We start from the raw sequence: 18,223 nt of genomic DNA on the forward strand, positions 1-18,223 counted from the left end.
CATATCAGTGCTGTGGTTTACAAAGGCTCTGTTCCTGATGTGAATTTGTTTTTCATAATCATTATCAGAGCCTTGGCTAATATGTGAAGTGCAATGTAAATCACTCTTCTTCCACTACAAAGGATTAGACACCACCCTCTCTGCCTCTGATAGAAAGTGTCTGACAATCTCCCCCTGCTCATCAACACTGCACCACATATAAGCATACCCCAGAACCCCTGACGCTACCTGTACCATGCATGGTTGTTCTGAAAAATCTACAGCTAATCCCCCCAGGGAGCTAATTAGGGTACACCCTAGTTTACACATCAAATCTCTGGCCAGTAAATTCACAGGACAAACAGAAGACATCAGGAAACAATGCGGAAAAGTTTTCCCATCTAGGGAACATTGGAGGGGCACAGACATCTTTTCTCTGACCACTTCTCCCTCTACCCCTATTAATGCTTGGGGTTTTCACAATGAAGCTCATTAGTCCTAATCACTGAGTGGCCCACCCCGCTATCCTCCCTTCTACAATCAAAGTAAATTTTGGCATACTTAATGAGCATGTTGTAAGCTGTTGCACTAATGAAAGATAGGGAGAAGAAGGCACTTCCCTTTTTGCTGTGTCAGTTGCTGTGTCAGTCCCGTTCCACCGTCCTGCCCCTCCACCGCCCGTTACTGCTCCTGATGCGTTGCTGCTGGTTTTCCCTCCTCCTGGACATACTGCTCGAAACCCTGGTAAAATGTCCATACTGGCCACAATTATAGCATCGATTCACCCATGATTCACCCTGATCCGCATTTGGTTGGTTTGGCTGGAAAGCTGGCCCATTGCCTGCAAATCCTCTTCCTATGCCCCTGCCTCGTCCTCGACTCCTCTGCCTCCCTTGTCCTCTTCCTCGGCCTCCCCCGCATGGAGCGTTAGAGGGGAGGGCTGCAACTTGCTGTACCATCATCAACATGGCTTGATCCAATGTGTCTGTCTGCTTTTTCTCTTTCTTCTTTGACTGAGCATTGAGAAGGTTCTCGTGATGCTTGGCATGGTCCTCTATGATGGCGATGGGCTGTCTGGTATACCCCATGCAATGCTGCTTGATAGCGTTGGAGAGGTCAGATCTCAGACCCATCAGGAAGTTGTTGCGCAGATGTGCTTCCCATGGGGTAACATCTTCTGGATTGTTTGCTCTCGCTGCAGGTACTTCCAGTCTGCTAAAGTACGTGTGAACTCTCGAAAAGCAAACTAGATAATCTTGAACAGTCTCTGCATCTTCCTGCTTGCATGCTGCTATTTTCCCTGTGTTCACATGTAGGGGAAAGGCAGCTTCCAATCGAGTTGTCAAGTCTCTTATCATGTTTCGATAAGGGGCATTGGGGTCCGGATGAACGTTAGCTCCGGGGTTGTAGGTGGGATCAGCCAGGCGTACATCTCCATCCGGCCAGCCTCAATCAACCTTGCAGTAGCTGGAGCCCAATTTTCGGAACAGAATGCGTTTTATCTCATTCGAGGTCAGACGACATGATATAACAAAGTCCTCGAATTCTCCTCCAAACTTGCTTCATCCTACTTGTCGGGGGTCAGACAGGCCGGAGGCAGCTTCCATCATGTCCTTTTCAATCCAGTATCGATGTACTAAGAGGGGACCCTCTGGTCCAGCCACCTCTACCATAGGAAAAGAGCTGCAGTGCAGTGAAGACTTCCCCTGGTCAGGAAGTTAAGTCCTTTTCCTGTGTCATGGCTTCGGGTATGGGAAGCTACTGGCGATGCGAGTGGGCTGGCCTTCCCGTGTCTGGCGTCCAGTTCCTCAAGCGCCTGTTGCGCTGCGGCATAGGGACCTGCGATGCTGGGTCTGGTGGTAGGCCATATGGTGGAGGAGGTTGTTCCACTGCCGCTTGATCGGGTGCTGCTCCAGCCTAGTTCTGGTGTTCCTGCTGCTGCTGGTCTTCCTGCGGGGCAGCGTCGAGGTCAGGATCAGCAGCAACTGAGTAACACAGAGACACTGGTTTAGTTTTACCCCCGCCCCTCTTTCCTCTCTCTGTCTGCCTGCGCTCTGCTTCTTCTATCCAAAACCCAATCGCCCATAACATACTTGCTTTATGTTTCGCACTATGTTTAAACACTGCTTGTGGGCACCCCACCGGTGCTTGTCCCACTCTATCCTTAAACTTATGCAGATATTTCACACTGTGAAATATGGCTCCCAGTAGTCGGGAATCAGAAATATTTTATCCACAATGGGACATACATTACACTATCAGTACCATAATCCTGGCTCATCTGACTTAAGAGAGCTGCAGTGTTAACCTTTGGGTTAAAACGTAATTCCTTTAGTTAACTGGGATCCCATCTTGTTCTCTCACTTGATTTAGTGACTCAATTAGTAATTTAGCCCCAACAAACACACCTCACCTCCCTTTGCCTACTTATTCTATATTTGGTACCCTGTACCAAAACTATTAGCACTCTTTCCCACGGTCTGGACCTATTGCTCTAGTGATATGTCTATCAATAGAGGCCTCGCTATGACCAGGCTAGTCTTCACTTGTTACACCGTCATGTAACTAAACTTCATTCAGGAGGAATGCTCAAGGAAAGGTGGAGGGGAATTAAATTTTCGGAAGTAATTATTCTGTCACTCACCACCACCAATTTTCGTAGATGAGGCTTGGATTGCAAGCGGAGGGATCAGTCACACTCACCCCACGGTACTTCTCCTTTGCTCTGTGGGATTTTCCCCTGCTTTTGGGTCCAGCCTCTGCCAGAGAGCATCCTCTGTGTGTGTTCACTTCTCTCCCCTCTGCTGCACTCCGTTGCTCATCCTGTTCGTGATGCCAGATTGTGTTGGAAAAACCGTGACAGAAATGAAAAGCTGAGTCTCTGAGTCAGGATCAAAGTGAGTAACAAATTTATTGGAGTAAGACAATGCAATGCATAAAATCTTCCTCAGTGCAGAACAGTTTCTCAGAGTCTTTATACCCTCAGCCCCACCTTGGTTATGCTACAATTATCAGTCCATTCCCTTATGTAGCTAGAAGCAAAATCATCACTGTATAACATTTACTCTTTTTCTACCTGTTAGCAGTGTTCGGGCACATTCCATCCCCAGTGCACCCCCTTCACACTGGCCTTGACCGATTTTGGCCAGCATAAGTACCCAACTATGGTACAACTGTGTCCCCTTTCCAAAATGTGCTTTAAGAGGCACTATCCCAGTGACAAGCCATTCTTGGCCCTAATAGCCATTCTTGTACCTTGTACCTGAAATATCCACACATGTTCACAATGTCTTTCTATGCTGTTTATTTAGTGGTAAACATACACTCAACTTTAGCATTAATTGAAAGAGCTTTAGAAACAGAACTCTTTTATGGAGGTGAAAATATAAAAGACAAAAAACAAAAAAACAAACAAAAACAATTTGACTCAATAGCATTAAAATGTGGCTTTAACAGCAAACAAAACAATGAAATAAAGCAAAAAATAATTTATTATACCAGCTTTTATTCTAACATGGCCAAATGTATGCCATACTCAAAGAATCCATATCAAAAGGTTACATTTATTCCTTTTGATCAGCCTTATTAAAAAGAAAAGAACCCACCAGACACCAGAAGCAACATTTTACCACACAGAACCCACAGAGTTTCTATGTTTAGGAAGTAAGATTTTCCAAAACAATGGAATCACTTTACTATGCAGATGGCCCATTACACAAACACCAAGAGAATACTAAACATCATTGTGTGCAATATTAGATACACACTGAAGCACCTTTTCTTGAAACTGTATACATCTGAGAGTATCAATGAATTTAAGAGTATTCTGTAGGTCTGCTGGTAGAGACAAAAATGGCATGCTTACACATGGCGAGCATCTCTTGAAGAGTACCTAGGAGTCCTTTAGTGGAAAACTCCCAGCATTGTTTCAGCTGAAGCAGTGACAAACATACATCATTAGGGAATGGATGGCATCGACCTCATCATACAACTGTAAGATAAAAGCAGAAAATACACACTCATTATGATGTTGTAATAAAGTGCAGTGATGAAGGCAGTAGCAAAGAGTTAAAAACCTAGAACAGCCATAAATATCTTATAATAGACTATTAAAGACACAATTGACACATTTGATGGCTAACCTCCAGCAGAAGGTTTTCAATGGCCATTCCCTCAGCTAGTTCTCCATGCTGCCAATGCAAAGGTCTTCTTCATGTGGTCATTCACGATCATTAAATCAGGTTGTGTCGTCCTGTACTTTTCATGCAACACCTTAATGTGGGCCTCAGACGTAGCATCCTCTCCAACAATGCATGATTCCTTCAGCAAAGTTATCAGTCTCAAACAAAAAAGAGAAATTACGCCAATCTCTCCACCAATATTACACCAACTACTCTTCTGTGATCAACAATAATAAATTTATTCTAAAAAAAAACAAACTTACATAATCGTCCTCCTCAACATCCCTCAGGAAACGGCTCTTCACAATTAAAGCATCGTCAACCTGAACATACTCTGCATTGGTGGGATACCTGCATGCCAAGAGTAACAAAATGAATCAAATGTGTCAGTAATTCTGTTCATCTAACAAATCAGTTGAATCCTATGTAAACATGTAGCCACTCCTGGGGGTCATTTCACAAAGCAGGATTTCTCAGTTTAGTAACCTAAAGTAGGCCCAAAGTCAAGCCTATCCAGTAGGTAAGGAGCTGAGGCACGTTTTGAAAGGGGGTTCAGTTCCTAATCAGCATCTGGCACTAGGAAGTGGCACTGCACTGTCCGAAAGTCAAGTTTGGTGGACATATGCCAAAAAGGGGATGAGGCCTATGCTAAGTAACTGTTTAGAGACCATAAATCCATACATCCTACAATTTTTCATGCTTTACATGCTTAGCCTATTCTACAGTGAAAAGAAAAAGTATGTGAACCCTTTGCAATTCTATGGTTTTCTGCATTAATTTGTCATAAAATGAGATCTAATCCAGGTCAAGCGTATTAACATAATGTGCCTAAAATAAGAACAAAAAAATTCTGAATCTCAAAGAAAGCTAACTGGAGTCAGGTGTTCTCATACCTGAAGTCTTCTCTACTCTTCTGAGTTTCGCTCCACACAAGAAGAATATGCATATGTGAGCCATGCCTCACCAAAAAGAGCTTTCAGAGGATCTACGGTCAAAAACTGTTTTATCAGGAAAGGGTTACAAAACAACCTACAAATGGAGACAATCTGGGACTATGGCTACTCTGCCAGGAAGTGGGCACCCAGTCAAAATGACCCCAAGAGCAGAACGGAGACTCACCATTGAGGTAAAGAAACAGCCCTGAGTGAGAGCCAACGACCTGAAGACCAAACAACTTCAGAAAAGGCTGAAACTCTCGCAGCTCAACAGAACCGCTCAACAGTAAGTAGGTTGTAAATAAATTAAATAATAAAACCAGTCTCTCCTTTCTTTGGCTATGTTTCCTTTCCTTCGAGTTCAATCCACTTGAAAAGTCTAACTTTCTTTATTTTCCTCCCACACTGCTGAGTGTAGTCCCCCCAGAGAAGAAGAAAGGTCCGTCCACTGCTTCTGAACTCTCCAAGCTGTTCCTCTAGACGAGGGCTCGGTTCACCATCAAGTGTTCACGCAGGTGCAGCCAAACTGCAGAGTAGAGTCACAGAAGAGTCAGAAAATAACTGTCCTGTTAACAAAATACAAATAAATGTACAAAGTAAAGCTTTTTTTTCTTCCCTCCTTGAATATAAACACTCATCAGCAGCATGAAATGGGGGCTAGCACTGCCCACTCGCACATGACCCCCTGAAACAAACTGCAGTGCAGCTCAGCATGTCAGCTTCAACTCTACCGGCTTTTCTTTTTACTCTTTTTCATTTATATGCACCAAAAGATTCACCCAGTACACTCACCGAATCAAATGCAGAACAAATCCAAACCGTCGTTTCAGCCGTGCTTCTTGTGTTCATGTATTTTTTACCTTATATTCTACATGTTGAAGTGCATTATTGACAGTATTTGATGTATTTGGCAGTAATATATTGACAAAGTTTTTTTTAAGATTCTGCTATTTTTGTCAATGTGTCAATATTATGTGAAATATTACAACATAAACAACACTGACAACCTCATCTCATTGGTCTCCTCCTGGACTAGATTAATTTATTAGAAAGTGCTTCCAGCAGTAAAACTACACATAAGATAATCTGATAGACTAGATTAATTTATTAGAAAGTGCTTCCAGCAGTAAAACTACAGGTATTAGTGAAGTAAAAAAAAACACACCACAACAGTGCTGTGATCTTCTGTTTCCTATGTGTTATATTTAGGGATGCACCAACCTTTTTCAGTTCCTAGACCAATGCATACACTTAACGATAGATACGCAATACTGATCTGAAACCATTGTTAAATAAATAAACCGTATACCTAACCATGTGGGAGAGACTTAAAGCATAAGGATTGATGTAAATCTGACCTCACTAACTTTGTCAAATAAAATACAACAAATTAACACACAGATGTAAATGCATTAAATTACTATTTATTTGTCACTAAAATAAGAAACAATTGTGCAGGACCTTGGCCTGTTGGGACTGTTGTGCTGATTCTTTGTCTCATTGGGCTTTAAGCCACTTGCCTATTGTCTGTTTTCTATATTGTCTGTTTTATATATATAAGTCCTACAACTCAGGCCTCCTTAAAGCCATAGCTGACACCTATGTGACTCCAGTGTTGTGATAGAGGGCAAGTTTTTTTTCATGGTTATTCCTACTCCATCCACTATGTGGCACTATAATGGAAGTAGGCCAGGTTACAAGCCAAAAGGAGAGACCATGCTGCTGCAAAGAGGTTTACATGTGGCTAACTTCAGGCCTTACTGTAATGAAGATCCTGTTCTGCTTTGACAGAAAGCTTCTCTTTTTTCTTATTTGTTTATTTCTTTTCTTTACACTTCCTACAACTAACTTACTCTTCATATGGATATTTGAATACCTACACACAGAGGACAAAGGTAGGATAAAGGTATCACTCCTGAATTGACTCTCAGCAACTCCAACCAAGGACCAAGGTCCAGATATGGTTCAGGATAATAAAATTCCACAAAAATATGTGGAAGTAGTAACACCAGTGAAAGTGGTGAGATTGGGTATGGGGGTGAGATTAGGCATAGCCATGTTAACAGAGTTTAGTAAGTTTCTGTGGGTTGCTTTCCTTTCTGTTCCTTTAAAAAGCTCTTCTCTCTCCATCCATCCACAATGCTCTTTCTGTCTGTTTATCTATCCTGGATGATAGGTCTTCATTTGCCTACTCGCTGTTTGCTAGTTCTTATGTTGTTTGTTACTCCAGAATAGTGTTTTTTTTAGCTGAAAATGCAGTAATTTTGATGATTAGTTGTGTGTATTTATTTGGAACTCATATGTTCATCAGTGTTGCCTGGCTTTTATTCTGAAATATGAAGTCAGTGAGACCAAACATTGCATTGTTAATATCGGGATCAATATCCGATCGTAATATCTGAAAGATGCATCCCTAGTCTCATTGGGCCTGTTTTGCTGGTTGTTTATGTCTCATTGAGCCTGTTTTGCTGGTTCTTTATGTCTCATTAGGCCTGTTTTGCCTGGTTCCTTATGTCTCTTTGGGCCTGCTTTGCAGGTTCTTTATGTCTCATTGGGCCTGCTTTGCTGGTTCTTTATGTCTCATTGGGCCTGTTTTGCCTGGTTCTTTATATCTCATTGGGCCTGTTGTGGCTGGGCCTTTAAGCCACTTGCCTATTGTCTATTTTTCTGTATTGGCATAAATAAATTTCTACAACTTGGGCCTACTTGAAGCCATAGCTGACACCCATGTGACTCCAGTGTTGGGATAGATGGCATGTTTTTTTCATGGTTATTCCTACTCCATCCACTAGGTGGCAGTATAATGGACATATGCCAGGTTACAAGCCAAAAGAAGGAAACCATGCTTTAGCAAAGAGGTTTACATGTGGCCAACTTCAGGCCTCACTGTAATGAAGATTGTTATTGGTGGAACTATAGGTTCTAATACTTATTGTAAGTTTTTTTAGCTGAAAATGCAGTAATTTTGATGATTAGTTGTGTGTATTTATTTGGAACTCATGTGTTCATCAGTGTTGCCTGGATTTTATTCTGAAATATGAAGTCAGTGAGACCAAACATTGCATTGTTAATATCGGGATCAATATCCGATCGTAACATCTGAAAGATGCATCCCTAGTCTCATTGGGCCTGTTTTGCTGGTTGTTTATGTCTCATTGGGACTGTTTTGCTGGTTCTTTATGTCTCATTAGGCCTGTTTTGCCTGGTTCTTTATTTCTCATTGGGCCTGCTTTGCTGGTTCTTTGTCTCATTGGGCCTGCTTTGCTGGTTCTTTGTCTCATTGGGCCTGCTTTGCTGGTTCTTTATGTCTCATTGGGCCTGTTTTGCTGGTTCTTTATGTCTCATTGGGTCTGTTTTGCTGGTTCTTTATGTCTCATTGGGCCTGTTCTGTTGGTCCTTTATGTCTCATTGGGCCTGTTGTGGTTGGGCATTTAAGCCACTTGCCTATTGTCTATTTTTCTATATTGGCATAAAAAAAATCCTACAACTTGGGCCTACTTGAAGCCATAGCTGACATCCATGTGACTCCAGTGTTTGGATAGATGGCATGTTTTTTTTTTTCATGGTTATTCCTACTCCATCCACTATGTGGCACTATAATGGAAGTAGGCCAGGTTACAAGCCAAAAGGAGAGACCATGCTGTAGCAAAGAGGTTTACATGTGGCTAAGTTCAGGCCTCACTGTAATGAAGATCCTGTTCTGCTTTGACAGAAAGCTTCTCTTTTTTCTTATTTGTTTATTTCTTTTCTTTACACTTCCTACAACTAACTTACTCTTCATGTGGATATTTGAATACCTACACACAGAGGACAAAGGTAGGATAAAGGTATCACTCCTGAATTGACTCTCAGCAACTCCAACCAAGGCCCAAGGTTCAGATACGGTTCAGGATTATAAAATTCCACAAAAATATGTGGAAATAGTAAAACCAGTGAAAGTGGTGAGATTGGGTATGGAGGGTGAGATTAGGCATAGCCATGTTAACAGAGTTTAGTAGGTTTCTGTGGGTTGCATTCCTTTCTGTTCCTTTAAAAAGCTCTTCTCTCTCCATCCATCCACAATGCTCTTTCTGTCTGTTTATCTATCCTGGATGATAGGTCTTCAGTTGCCTAATCGCTGTTTGCTAGTTCTCATGTTGTTAATTACTCCAGAATAGTGTGTTTTAGCTGAAAATGCAGTAATTGTGATTTAGTTGTGTGTATTTATTTGGAACTCATGTGCCCATCAGTGTTGCCTGGCTTTTATTCTGAAATATGAAGTCAGTGAGACCAAACATTGCATTGTTAATATCGGGATCAATATCCGACCCTAATATCTGAAAGATGCATCTCTAGTCTCATTGGGCCTGTTTTGCTGGTTGTTTATGTCTCATTGGGACTGTTTTGCTGGTTCTTTATGTCTCATTGGGACTGTTTTGCTGGTTCTTTATGTCTCATTGGGTCTGTTTTGCTGGTTCTTTATGTCTCATTGGGCCTGTTCTGTTGGTTCTTTATGTCTCATTGGGCCTGTTCTGCCTGGTTGTTTATGTCTCATTGGGCCTGTTTTGCTGGTTGTTTATGTCTCATTGGGACTGTTTTGCTGGTTCTTTATGTCTCATTGGGTCTGTTTTGCTGGTTCTTTATGTCTCATTGGGTCTGTTTTGCTGGTTCTTTATGTCTCATTGGGCCTGTTCTGTTGGTTCTTTATGTCTCATTGGGCCTGTTTTGCCTGGTTGTTTATATCTCATTGGGCCTGTTTTGCTGGTTGTTTATGTCTCATTGGGCCTGTTTTGCCTGGTTCTTTATGTCTCATTGGGCCTGCTTGCCTGGTTCTTTATGTCTCATTGGGCCTGCTTGCCTGGTTCTTTATGTCTCATTGGGCCTGCTTGCCTGGTTCTTTATGTCTCATTGGGCCTGCTTGCCTGGTTCTTTATGTCTCATTGGGCCTGCTTTGCTGGTTCTTTATGTCTCATTGGGCCTGTTTTGCCTGGTTCTATATGTCTCATTGGGCCTGTTTTGCTGGTTCTTTATGTCTCATTGGGCCTGTTGTGGTTGGGCATTTAAGCCACTTGCCTATTGTCTATTTGTCTATATTGGCATAAAAAAAATCCTACAACTTGGGCCTACTTGAAGCCATAGCTGACATCCATGTGACTCCAGTGTTTGGATAGATGGCATGTTTTTTTTTTCATGGTTATTCCTACTCAATCCACTATGTGGCACTATAATGGAAGTAGGCCAGGTTACAAGCCAAAAGGAGAGACCATGCTGTAGCAAAGAGGTTTACATGTGGCTAAGTTCAGGCCTCACTGTAATGAAGATCCTGTTCTGCTTTGACAGAAAGCTTCTCTTTTTTCTTATTTGTTTATTTCTTTTCTTTACACTTCCTACAACTAACTTACTCTTCATGTGGATATTTGAATACCTACACACAGAGGACAAAGGTAGGATAAAGGTATCACTCCTGAATTGACTCTCAGCAACTCCAACCAAGGCCCAAGGTTCAGATACGGTTCAGGATTATAAAATTCCACAAAAATATGTGGAAATAGTAAAACCAGTGAAAGTGGTGAGATTGGGTATGGAGGGTGAGATTAGGCATAGCCATGTTAACAGAGTTTAGTAAGTTTCTGTGGGTTGCATTCCTTTCTGTTCCTTTAAAAAGCTCTTCTCTCTCCATCCATCCACAATGCTCTTTCTGTCTGTTTATCTATCCTGGATGATAGGTCTTCAGTTGCCTAATCGCTGTTTGCTAGTTCTCATGTTGTTAATTACTCCAGAATAGTGTGTTTTAGCTGAAAATGCAGTAATTGTGATTTAGTTGTGTGTATTTATTTGGAACTCATGTGTTCATCAGTGTTGCCTGGCTTTTATTCTGAAATATGAAGTCAGTGAGACCAAACATTGCATTGTTAATATCGGGATCAATATCCAATCGTAACATCTGAAAGATGCATCCCTAGTCTCATTGGGCCTGTTTTGCTGGTTGTTTATGTCTCATTGGGATTGTTTTGCTGGTTCTTTATGTCTCATTAGGCCTGTTTTGCCTGGTTCTTTATATCTCATTGGGCCTGCTTTGCTGGTTCTTTGTCTCATTGGGCCTGCTTTGCTGGTTCTTTGTCTCATTGGGCCTGCTTTGCTGGTTCTTTATGTCTCATTGGGCCTGTTTTGCTGGTTCTTTATGTCTCATTGGGTCTGTTTTGCTGGTTCTTTATGTCTCATTGGGCCTGTTCTGTTGGTTCTTTATGTCTCATTGGGCCTGTTTTGCCTGGTTGTTTATGTCTCATTGGGCCTGTTTTGCTGGTTCTTTATGTCTCATTGGGCCTGTTTTGCCTGGTTCTTTATGTCTCATTGGGCCTGTTTTGCCTGGTTCTTTATGTCTCATTGGGCCTGTTTTGCCTGGTTCTTTATGTCTCATTGGGCCTGTTTTGCCTGGTTCTTTATGTCTCATTGGGCCTGCTTTGCTGGTTCTTTATGTGTCATTGGGCCTGCTTTGCTGGTTCTTTATGTCTCTTTGGGCCTGCTTTGCTGGTTCTTTGTCTCATTGGGCCTGTTTTGCCTGGTTCTATATGTCTTATTGGGCCTGTTTTGCTTGGTTCTATATGTCTCATTGGGCCTGTTTTGCTGGTTCTTTATGTCTCATTGGGCCTGTTGTGGTTGGGCATTTAAGCCACTTGCCTATTGTCTATTTTTCTATATTGGCATAAAAAAAATCCTACAACTTGGGCCTACTTGAAGCCATGGCTGACATCCATGTGACTCCAGTGTTTGGATAGATGGCATGTTTTTTTTTTCATGGTTATTCCTACTCCATCCACTATGTGGCACTATAATGGAAGTAGGCCAGGTTACAAGCCAAAAGGAGAGACCATGCTGTAGCAAAGAGGTTTACATGTGGCTAACTTCAGGCCTCACTGTAATGAAGATCCTGTTCTGCTTTGACAGAAAGCTTCTCTTTTTTCTTATTTGTTTATTTCTTTTCTTTACACTTCCTACAACGAACTTACTCTTCATGTGGATATTTGAATACCTACACACAGAGGACAAAGGTAGGATAAAGGTATCACTCCTGAATTGACTCTCAGCAACTCCAACCAAGGCCCAAGGTTCAGATACGGTTCAGGATTATAAAATTCCACAAAAATATGTGGAAATAGTAAAACCAGTGAAAGTGGTGAGACTGGGTATGGAGGGTGAGATTAGGCATAGCCATGTTAACAGAGTTTAGTAAGTTTCTGTGGGTTGCATTTCTTTCTGTTCCTTTAAAAAGCTCTTCTCTCTCCATCCATCCACAATGCTCTTTCTGTCTGTTTATCTATCCTGGATGATAGGTCTTCAGTTGCCTAATCGCTGTTTGCTAGTTCTCATGTTGTTAATTACTCCAGAATAGTGTGTTTTAGCTGAAAATGCAGTAATTGTGATTTAGTTGTGTGTATTTATTTGGAACTCATGTGCCCATCAGTGTTGCCTGGCTTTTAGTCTGAAATATGAAGTCAGTGAGACCAAACATTGCATTGTTAATATCGGGATCAATATCCGACCCTAATATCTGAAAGATGCATCCCTAGTCTCATTGGGCCTGTTTTGCTGGTTGTTTATGTCTCATTGGGACTGTTTTGCTGGTTCTTTATGTCTCATTGGGTCTGTTTTGCTGGTTCTTTATGTCTCATTGGGTCTGTTTTGCTGGTTCTTTATGTCTCATTGGGCCTGTTCTGTTGGTTCTTTATGTCTCATTGGGCCTGTTTTGCCTGGTTGTTTATATCTCATTGGGCCTGTTTTGCTGGTTGTTTATGTCTCATTGGGCCTGTTTTGCCTGGTTCTTTATGTCTCATTGGGCCTGCTTGCCTGGTTCTTTATGTCTCATTGGGCCTGCTTGCCTGGTTCTTTATGTCTCATTGGGCCTGCTTTGCTGGTTCTTTATGTCTCATTGGGCCTGTTTTGCCTGGTTCTATATGTCTCATTGGGCCTGTTTTGCTGGTTCTTTATGTCTCATTGGGCCTGTTGTGGTTGGGCATTTAAGCCACTTGCCTATTGTCTATTTTTCTATATTGGCATAAAAAAAATCCTACAACTTGGGCCTACTTGAAGCCATAGCTGACATCCATGTGACTCCAGTGTTTGGATAGATGGCATGTTTTTTTTTTCATGGTTATTCCTACTCCATCCACTATGTGGCACTATAATGGAAGTAGGCCAGGTTACAAGCCAAAAGGAGAGAGCATGCTGTAGCAAAGAGGTTTACATGTGGCTAAGTTCAGGCCTCACTGTAATGAAGATCCTGTTCTGCTTTGACAGAAAGCTTCTCTTTTTTCGTATTTGTTTATTTCTTTTCTTTACACTTCCTACAACTAACTTACTCTTCATGTGGATATTTGAATACCTACACACAGAGGACAAAGGTAGGATAAAGGTATCACTCCTGAATTGACTCTCAGCAACTCCAACCAAGGCCCAAGGTTCAGATACGGTTCAGGATTATAAAATTCCACAAAAATATGTGGAAATAGTAAAACCAGTGAAAGTGGTGAGATTGGGTATGGAGGGTGAGATTAGGCATAGCCATGTTAACAGAGTTTAGTAAGTTTCTGTGGGTTGCATTCCTTTCTGTTCCTTTAAAAAGCTCTTCTCTCTCCATCCATCCACAATGCTCTTTCTGTCTGTTTATCTATCCTGGATGATAGGTCTTCAGTTGCCTAATCGCTGTTTGCTAGTTCTCATGTTGTTAATTACTCCAGAATAGTGTGTTTTAGCTGAAAATGCAGTAATTGTGATTTAGTTGTGTGTATTTATTTGGAACTCATGTGCCCATCAGTGTTGCCTAGCATTTATTCTGAAATATGAAGTCAGTGAGACCAAACATTGCATTGTTAATATCGGGATCAATATCCGACCCTAATATCTGAAAGATGCATCCCTAGTCTCATTGGGCCTGTTTTGCTGGTTGTTTATGTCTCATTGGGACTGTTTTGCTGGTTCTTTATGTCTCATTGGGTCTGTTTTGCTGGTTCTTTATGTCTCATTGGGCCTGTTCTGTTGGTTCTTTATGTCTCATTGGGCCTGTTTTGCCTGGTTGTTTATGTCTCATTGGGCCTGTTTTGCTGGTTGTTTATGTCTCATTGGGCCTGTTTTGCCTGGTTCTTTATGTCTCATTGGGCCTGCTTGCCTGGTTCTTTATGTCTCATTGGGCCTGCTTGCCTGGTTCTTTATGTCTCATTGGGCCTGCTTTGCTGGTTCTTTATGTCTCATTGGGCCTGTTTTGCTTGGTTCTATATGTCTCATTGGGCCTGTTTTGCTTGGTTCTATATGTCTCATTGGGCCTGTTGTGGTTGGGCATTTAAGCCACTTGCCTATTGTCTATTTTCTATATTGGCATAAAAAAAATCCTACAACTTGGGCCTACTTGAAGCCATAGCTGACACCTATGTGACTCCAGTGTTGGGATAGATAGCATGTTTTTTTTTTCATGGTTATTCCTACTCCATCCACTATGTGGCAGTATAATGGAAGTACGCCAGGTTACAAGCCAAAAGAAGGGAACCATGCTGTAGCAAAGAGGTTTACATGTAGCTAATTTCAGGCTCACTGTAATGAATTGGTGAAACTATAGGTCCTAATACTCATTGTAAGTTTAATTCTTTATATATTCAGCCAAGCCTTGTGTGTTTTATTTTAGATTTTGAGCTGTTCTGCTTTTTGCTTCTCTTTTTCTTGTTTGTTTCTTTGTTTGCATTGTGTACTGGTAATAAGAGGGTGAGTGCAGACCTAATTTTACCTAATATTACGTAAAACATGTTAAAATAGGCATATATTATGACTGTGTCAAAATAGTGATTTATTTGTTATAAAAATGCCCTACATGCATGTTTATATTGTCTAAAGTGAGGAAGTTCATTACATCTCAAGTTAGAGGTTTCAAATACAGGTTTGATTGTCTTTATAACTAACCTCAGCAGCTCCTTATCTCTGTGAGAGTTGTAGGCTTCTGCACTTTTACCATGTACAGCACCTGCTGCATGAATTCAGTCTATTTTGATTAAATATCCTTGTTAAAATTAAAACTGATTGTAGTTTCTCTATTGTTTAAAAAAAAAAAAGTCACGTCTGAGATTTTAGGACATTGTGAGTGAGAGGAGGGGTGAAGTAAATATCAGCAGATCCAACATCAAACTAACTTGACTGAGCTCCCCAAACTCCAGTGAAAATGTGCTTCGATATACAAGCGAAGAACTTTTTTTTGACTCCTTAGTAAGACAGCATGATTCACTCTGTTAAAGTCTGAATGACTAGCGTTTCTGAGGAGACCCTTAAAGCTGGTTGCAATGACCTGTACATGGGTTACTGTCGTGGTCTTCTTTGGAGGACTTCTTTTGGAAAGGAGACTCGTGACCACAGTCTTTCAGTTGTAACAATGAAACATTTTATTCCAGTCAAAAATACAGTGTGGAGAGAGTCTGCCAATTCAGGGTGCCCCTCTGCTCTCACTCCCAGACAAAGGAACACATTGTGTTTTATTCTCTACTACACGTCATATGTTGTTGTACTGTTCCCATATGCAGGATGTCTGCATTTCATCCAGGAATATTCATTAGCCCCCACAATTACTTATGTGGTCTATGTGCTGCAGACACAACTGGACCTTTTAACATCTCTGTCACGTAAATCCGAAAGTATGTCTAATCTAAACATTTTATGTTCGTTCAGTTCATGTTCAGTTTATCAAATTTGGTCTGGGAGCAGATCCCAATCTCCTTTCCCAAGTGTAACCCATGGGCCTCACTATATTATTTCTCAACTCCATACCATTCCTTTAGGCCTATGTACATCTGCATAGCCAATAAATATACTACATTATACTGTAATATGTGGTCTCTTGAATGATCTTTGTTCCTTTAAATGTGCAGTAGCAAGGAGGTTCAGTTGTGACTAACGTCAGGCTTCACTGTAATGAAGATCCTTATTGGTGGAACTATAAGTTCTAATACTCATTGTAAGTTTAATTCTTTATATATTCAGCCAAGCCTTGTGCTGTTCTGCTATTGTAGAAAGCTTTTCATTTTTCTTGTTTGTTTCTTTCTTTATTTGCATTCCTAACAACTAACTTGCTCTTCATATGGACTTTGGAATAGACTTACACACAGAGGACTCCGTTGGATAAAGGTATCACTCCTAAATTGACTCTCAGCAACTCAAACCAAGGACGTGCATGGTTGAGGCATGGATCAGGATTATAAAATGTCTTCAGAAAAAAGGATGTCTGAATACAAAGACCATTGTGAGAGCTTTTCAACTCCTATGTTTTGAATTGTTCTTAAGAACTCAAAGTATGTACTGTTAATTAGAGGGTGAGTGCAGACCAAGCACTTCAAGCACTATTGAGGCAGTACACATTTTTTCTTTGTCTGCATCTGGAATGGGGTCTGGCTGGCTTGCAATTAGTCTGCAACTGTGGAAAAGGTACGTGTTAATTCAGTTTTTATACATATTTTGATTTTCTTTTTTCTTGTCACACAGGATCCCATGACGCACCTTTTTACCTGACAGTGCATCTGGCCAACAAGGGGCAATCCATCTTCAGCTGTGAGTGGCTGTCTGCATCTGGAACGGTGTCTGAATGGCTTTCTTTTCATCTGCAACTGAGTAACAGGTAAGTGAAATTCAGTTTCTATACATATATTGATTTTCTTTTTTGTCTTTCTAATTTTCAGGATGTCATGACCCACCTGACGCACATTTTTACCTGAAAGTGGAATCTGCAACTGTGTAACAGGTATGTGTTAAATCGTTTTTTATACATATAATGATCTTCTTTATTCTTGTCACACAGGATCTCATGACACACCTTTTTACCTGAAAGTGGACCTGGCCAACAAGGGGCAATCCATCTTCAGCTGCGAGTGGTTGTCTGCATCTGGAACAGTGTCTGGCTGGCTTGCAATTAATCTGCAACTGTGTAACAGGTACGTGTTAATTCGGTTTTTATACATATATTGATTTTCTTTTTTCTTGTCACAGAGGATCTCATGACGCACCTTTTTACCTGAAAGTGGACCTGGCCAACAAGAGGCAATCCATCTTCAGCTACGAGTGGTTGTCTGCATCTGGAACGGTGTCTGGCTGGCTTGCAATTAATCTGCAACTGTGTAACAGGTACGTGTTAATTCGGTTTTTATACATATATTGATTTTCTTTTTTCTTGTCACACAGGATCTCTTGACGCACCTTTTTACCTGAAAGTGGACCTGGCCAACAAGAGGCAATCCATCTTCAGCTACGAGTGGTTGTCTGCATCTGGAACGGTGTCTGGCTGGCATGCAATTAATCTGCAACTGTGTAAAAGATACGTGTTAATTCGTTTTTTATACATATTGATTTCTTTTTTCTGGATCAGTGTCTGGCTGGCTTGCAATTAATCTGCAACTGTTTTGACTTTATTTTTTGTCTTTCTTATTTTCAGGATTTCTGGACCCACCTGACTGACCTTTTTACCTGAAAGTGGATCTTGCAATTAATCTGCAACTGTGTAACAGGTACGTGTTAATTTGGTTTTTATACATATATTGATTTTCTTTTTTCTTGTCACACAGGATCTCATGACGCACCTTTTTACCTGGCCAACAAGGGGCAATCCATCTTCAGCTACGAGTGGTTGTCTGCATCTGAAACGGTGTCTGGCTGGCTTGCAATTGATCTGCAACTGTGTAACAGGTACGTGTTAATTCAGTTTTTATACATATATTGATTTTCTTTTTTCTTGTCACACAGGATCCCATCACTCACCTTTTTACGTGAAAGTGGATCCAGCCAACAAGGGGCAATCCATCTTCAGCTATGAGTGGTTGTCTGCATCTAGAACGGTGTCTGGCTGGCTTGCAATTAATCTGCAACTGTATAACAGGTACGTCTTAATTCGGTTTTTATACATATATTGATTTTCTTTTTTTTGTCACACAGGATCCCATCACGCACCTTTTTACCTGAAAGTGGATCCGGCCAACAAGGGGCTATCCATGTCCAGCTGTGAGAGGTTGCCTGCATCTGGAATGGCGTCTGACTGGCTTTCTTTTCATCTGCATCTGAGTTACAGGTAAGTGAACATTCAGTTTCTATACTTATATTGACTTTCTTTTTTGTCTTTCTTATTTTTAGGAT

The 18,223-nt window shown here is 41.1% G+C and overlaps 1 protein-coding gene across 1 annotated transcript in view; it reads left to right on the top strand.

Annotated features, from left to right (window-relative positions):
• LOC140546224 (uncharacterized) overlaps positions 1–18,223 on the top strand; it is a 427,728-nt gene that overhangs the window by 187,198 nt on the left and 222,307 nt on the right. The window contains exon 2 of the mRNA XM_072669456.1: positions 7,438–7,460. Coding sequence (XP_072525557.1) covers positions 7,438–7,460 — 23 coding nt within the window. The remainder of the gene's footprint in view (positions 1–7,437; positions 7,461–18,223) is intronic.

Source organism: Salminus brasiliensis, chromosome 23 (assembly GCF_030463535.1).
Source record: "Salminus brasiliensis chromosome 23, fSalBra1.hap2, whole genome shotgun sequence".
Classification (NCBI taxonomy): Eukaryota; Metazoa; Chordata; class Actinopteri; order Characiformes; family Bryconidae; genus Salminus; species Salminus brasiliensis.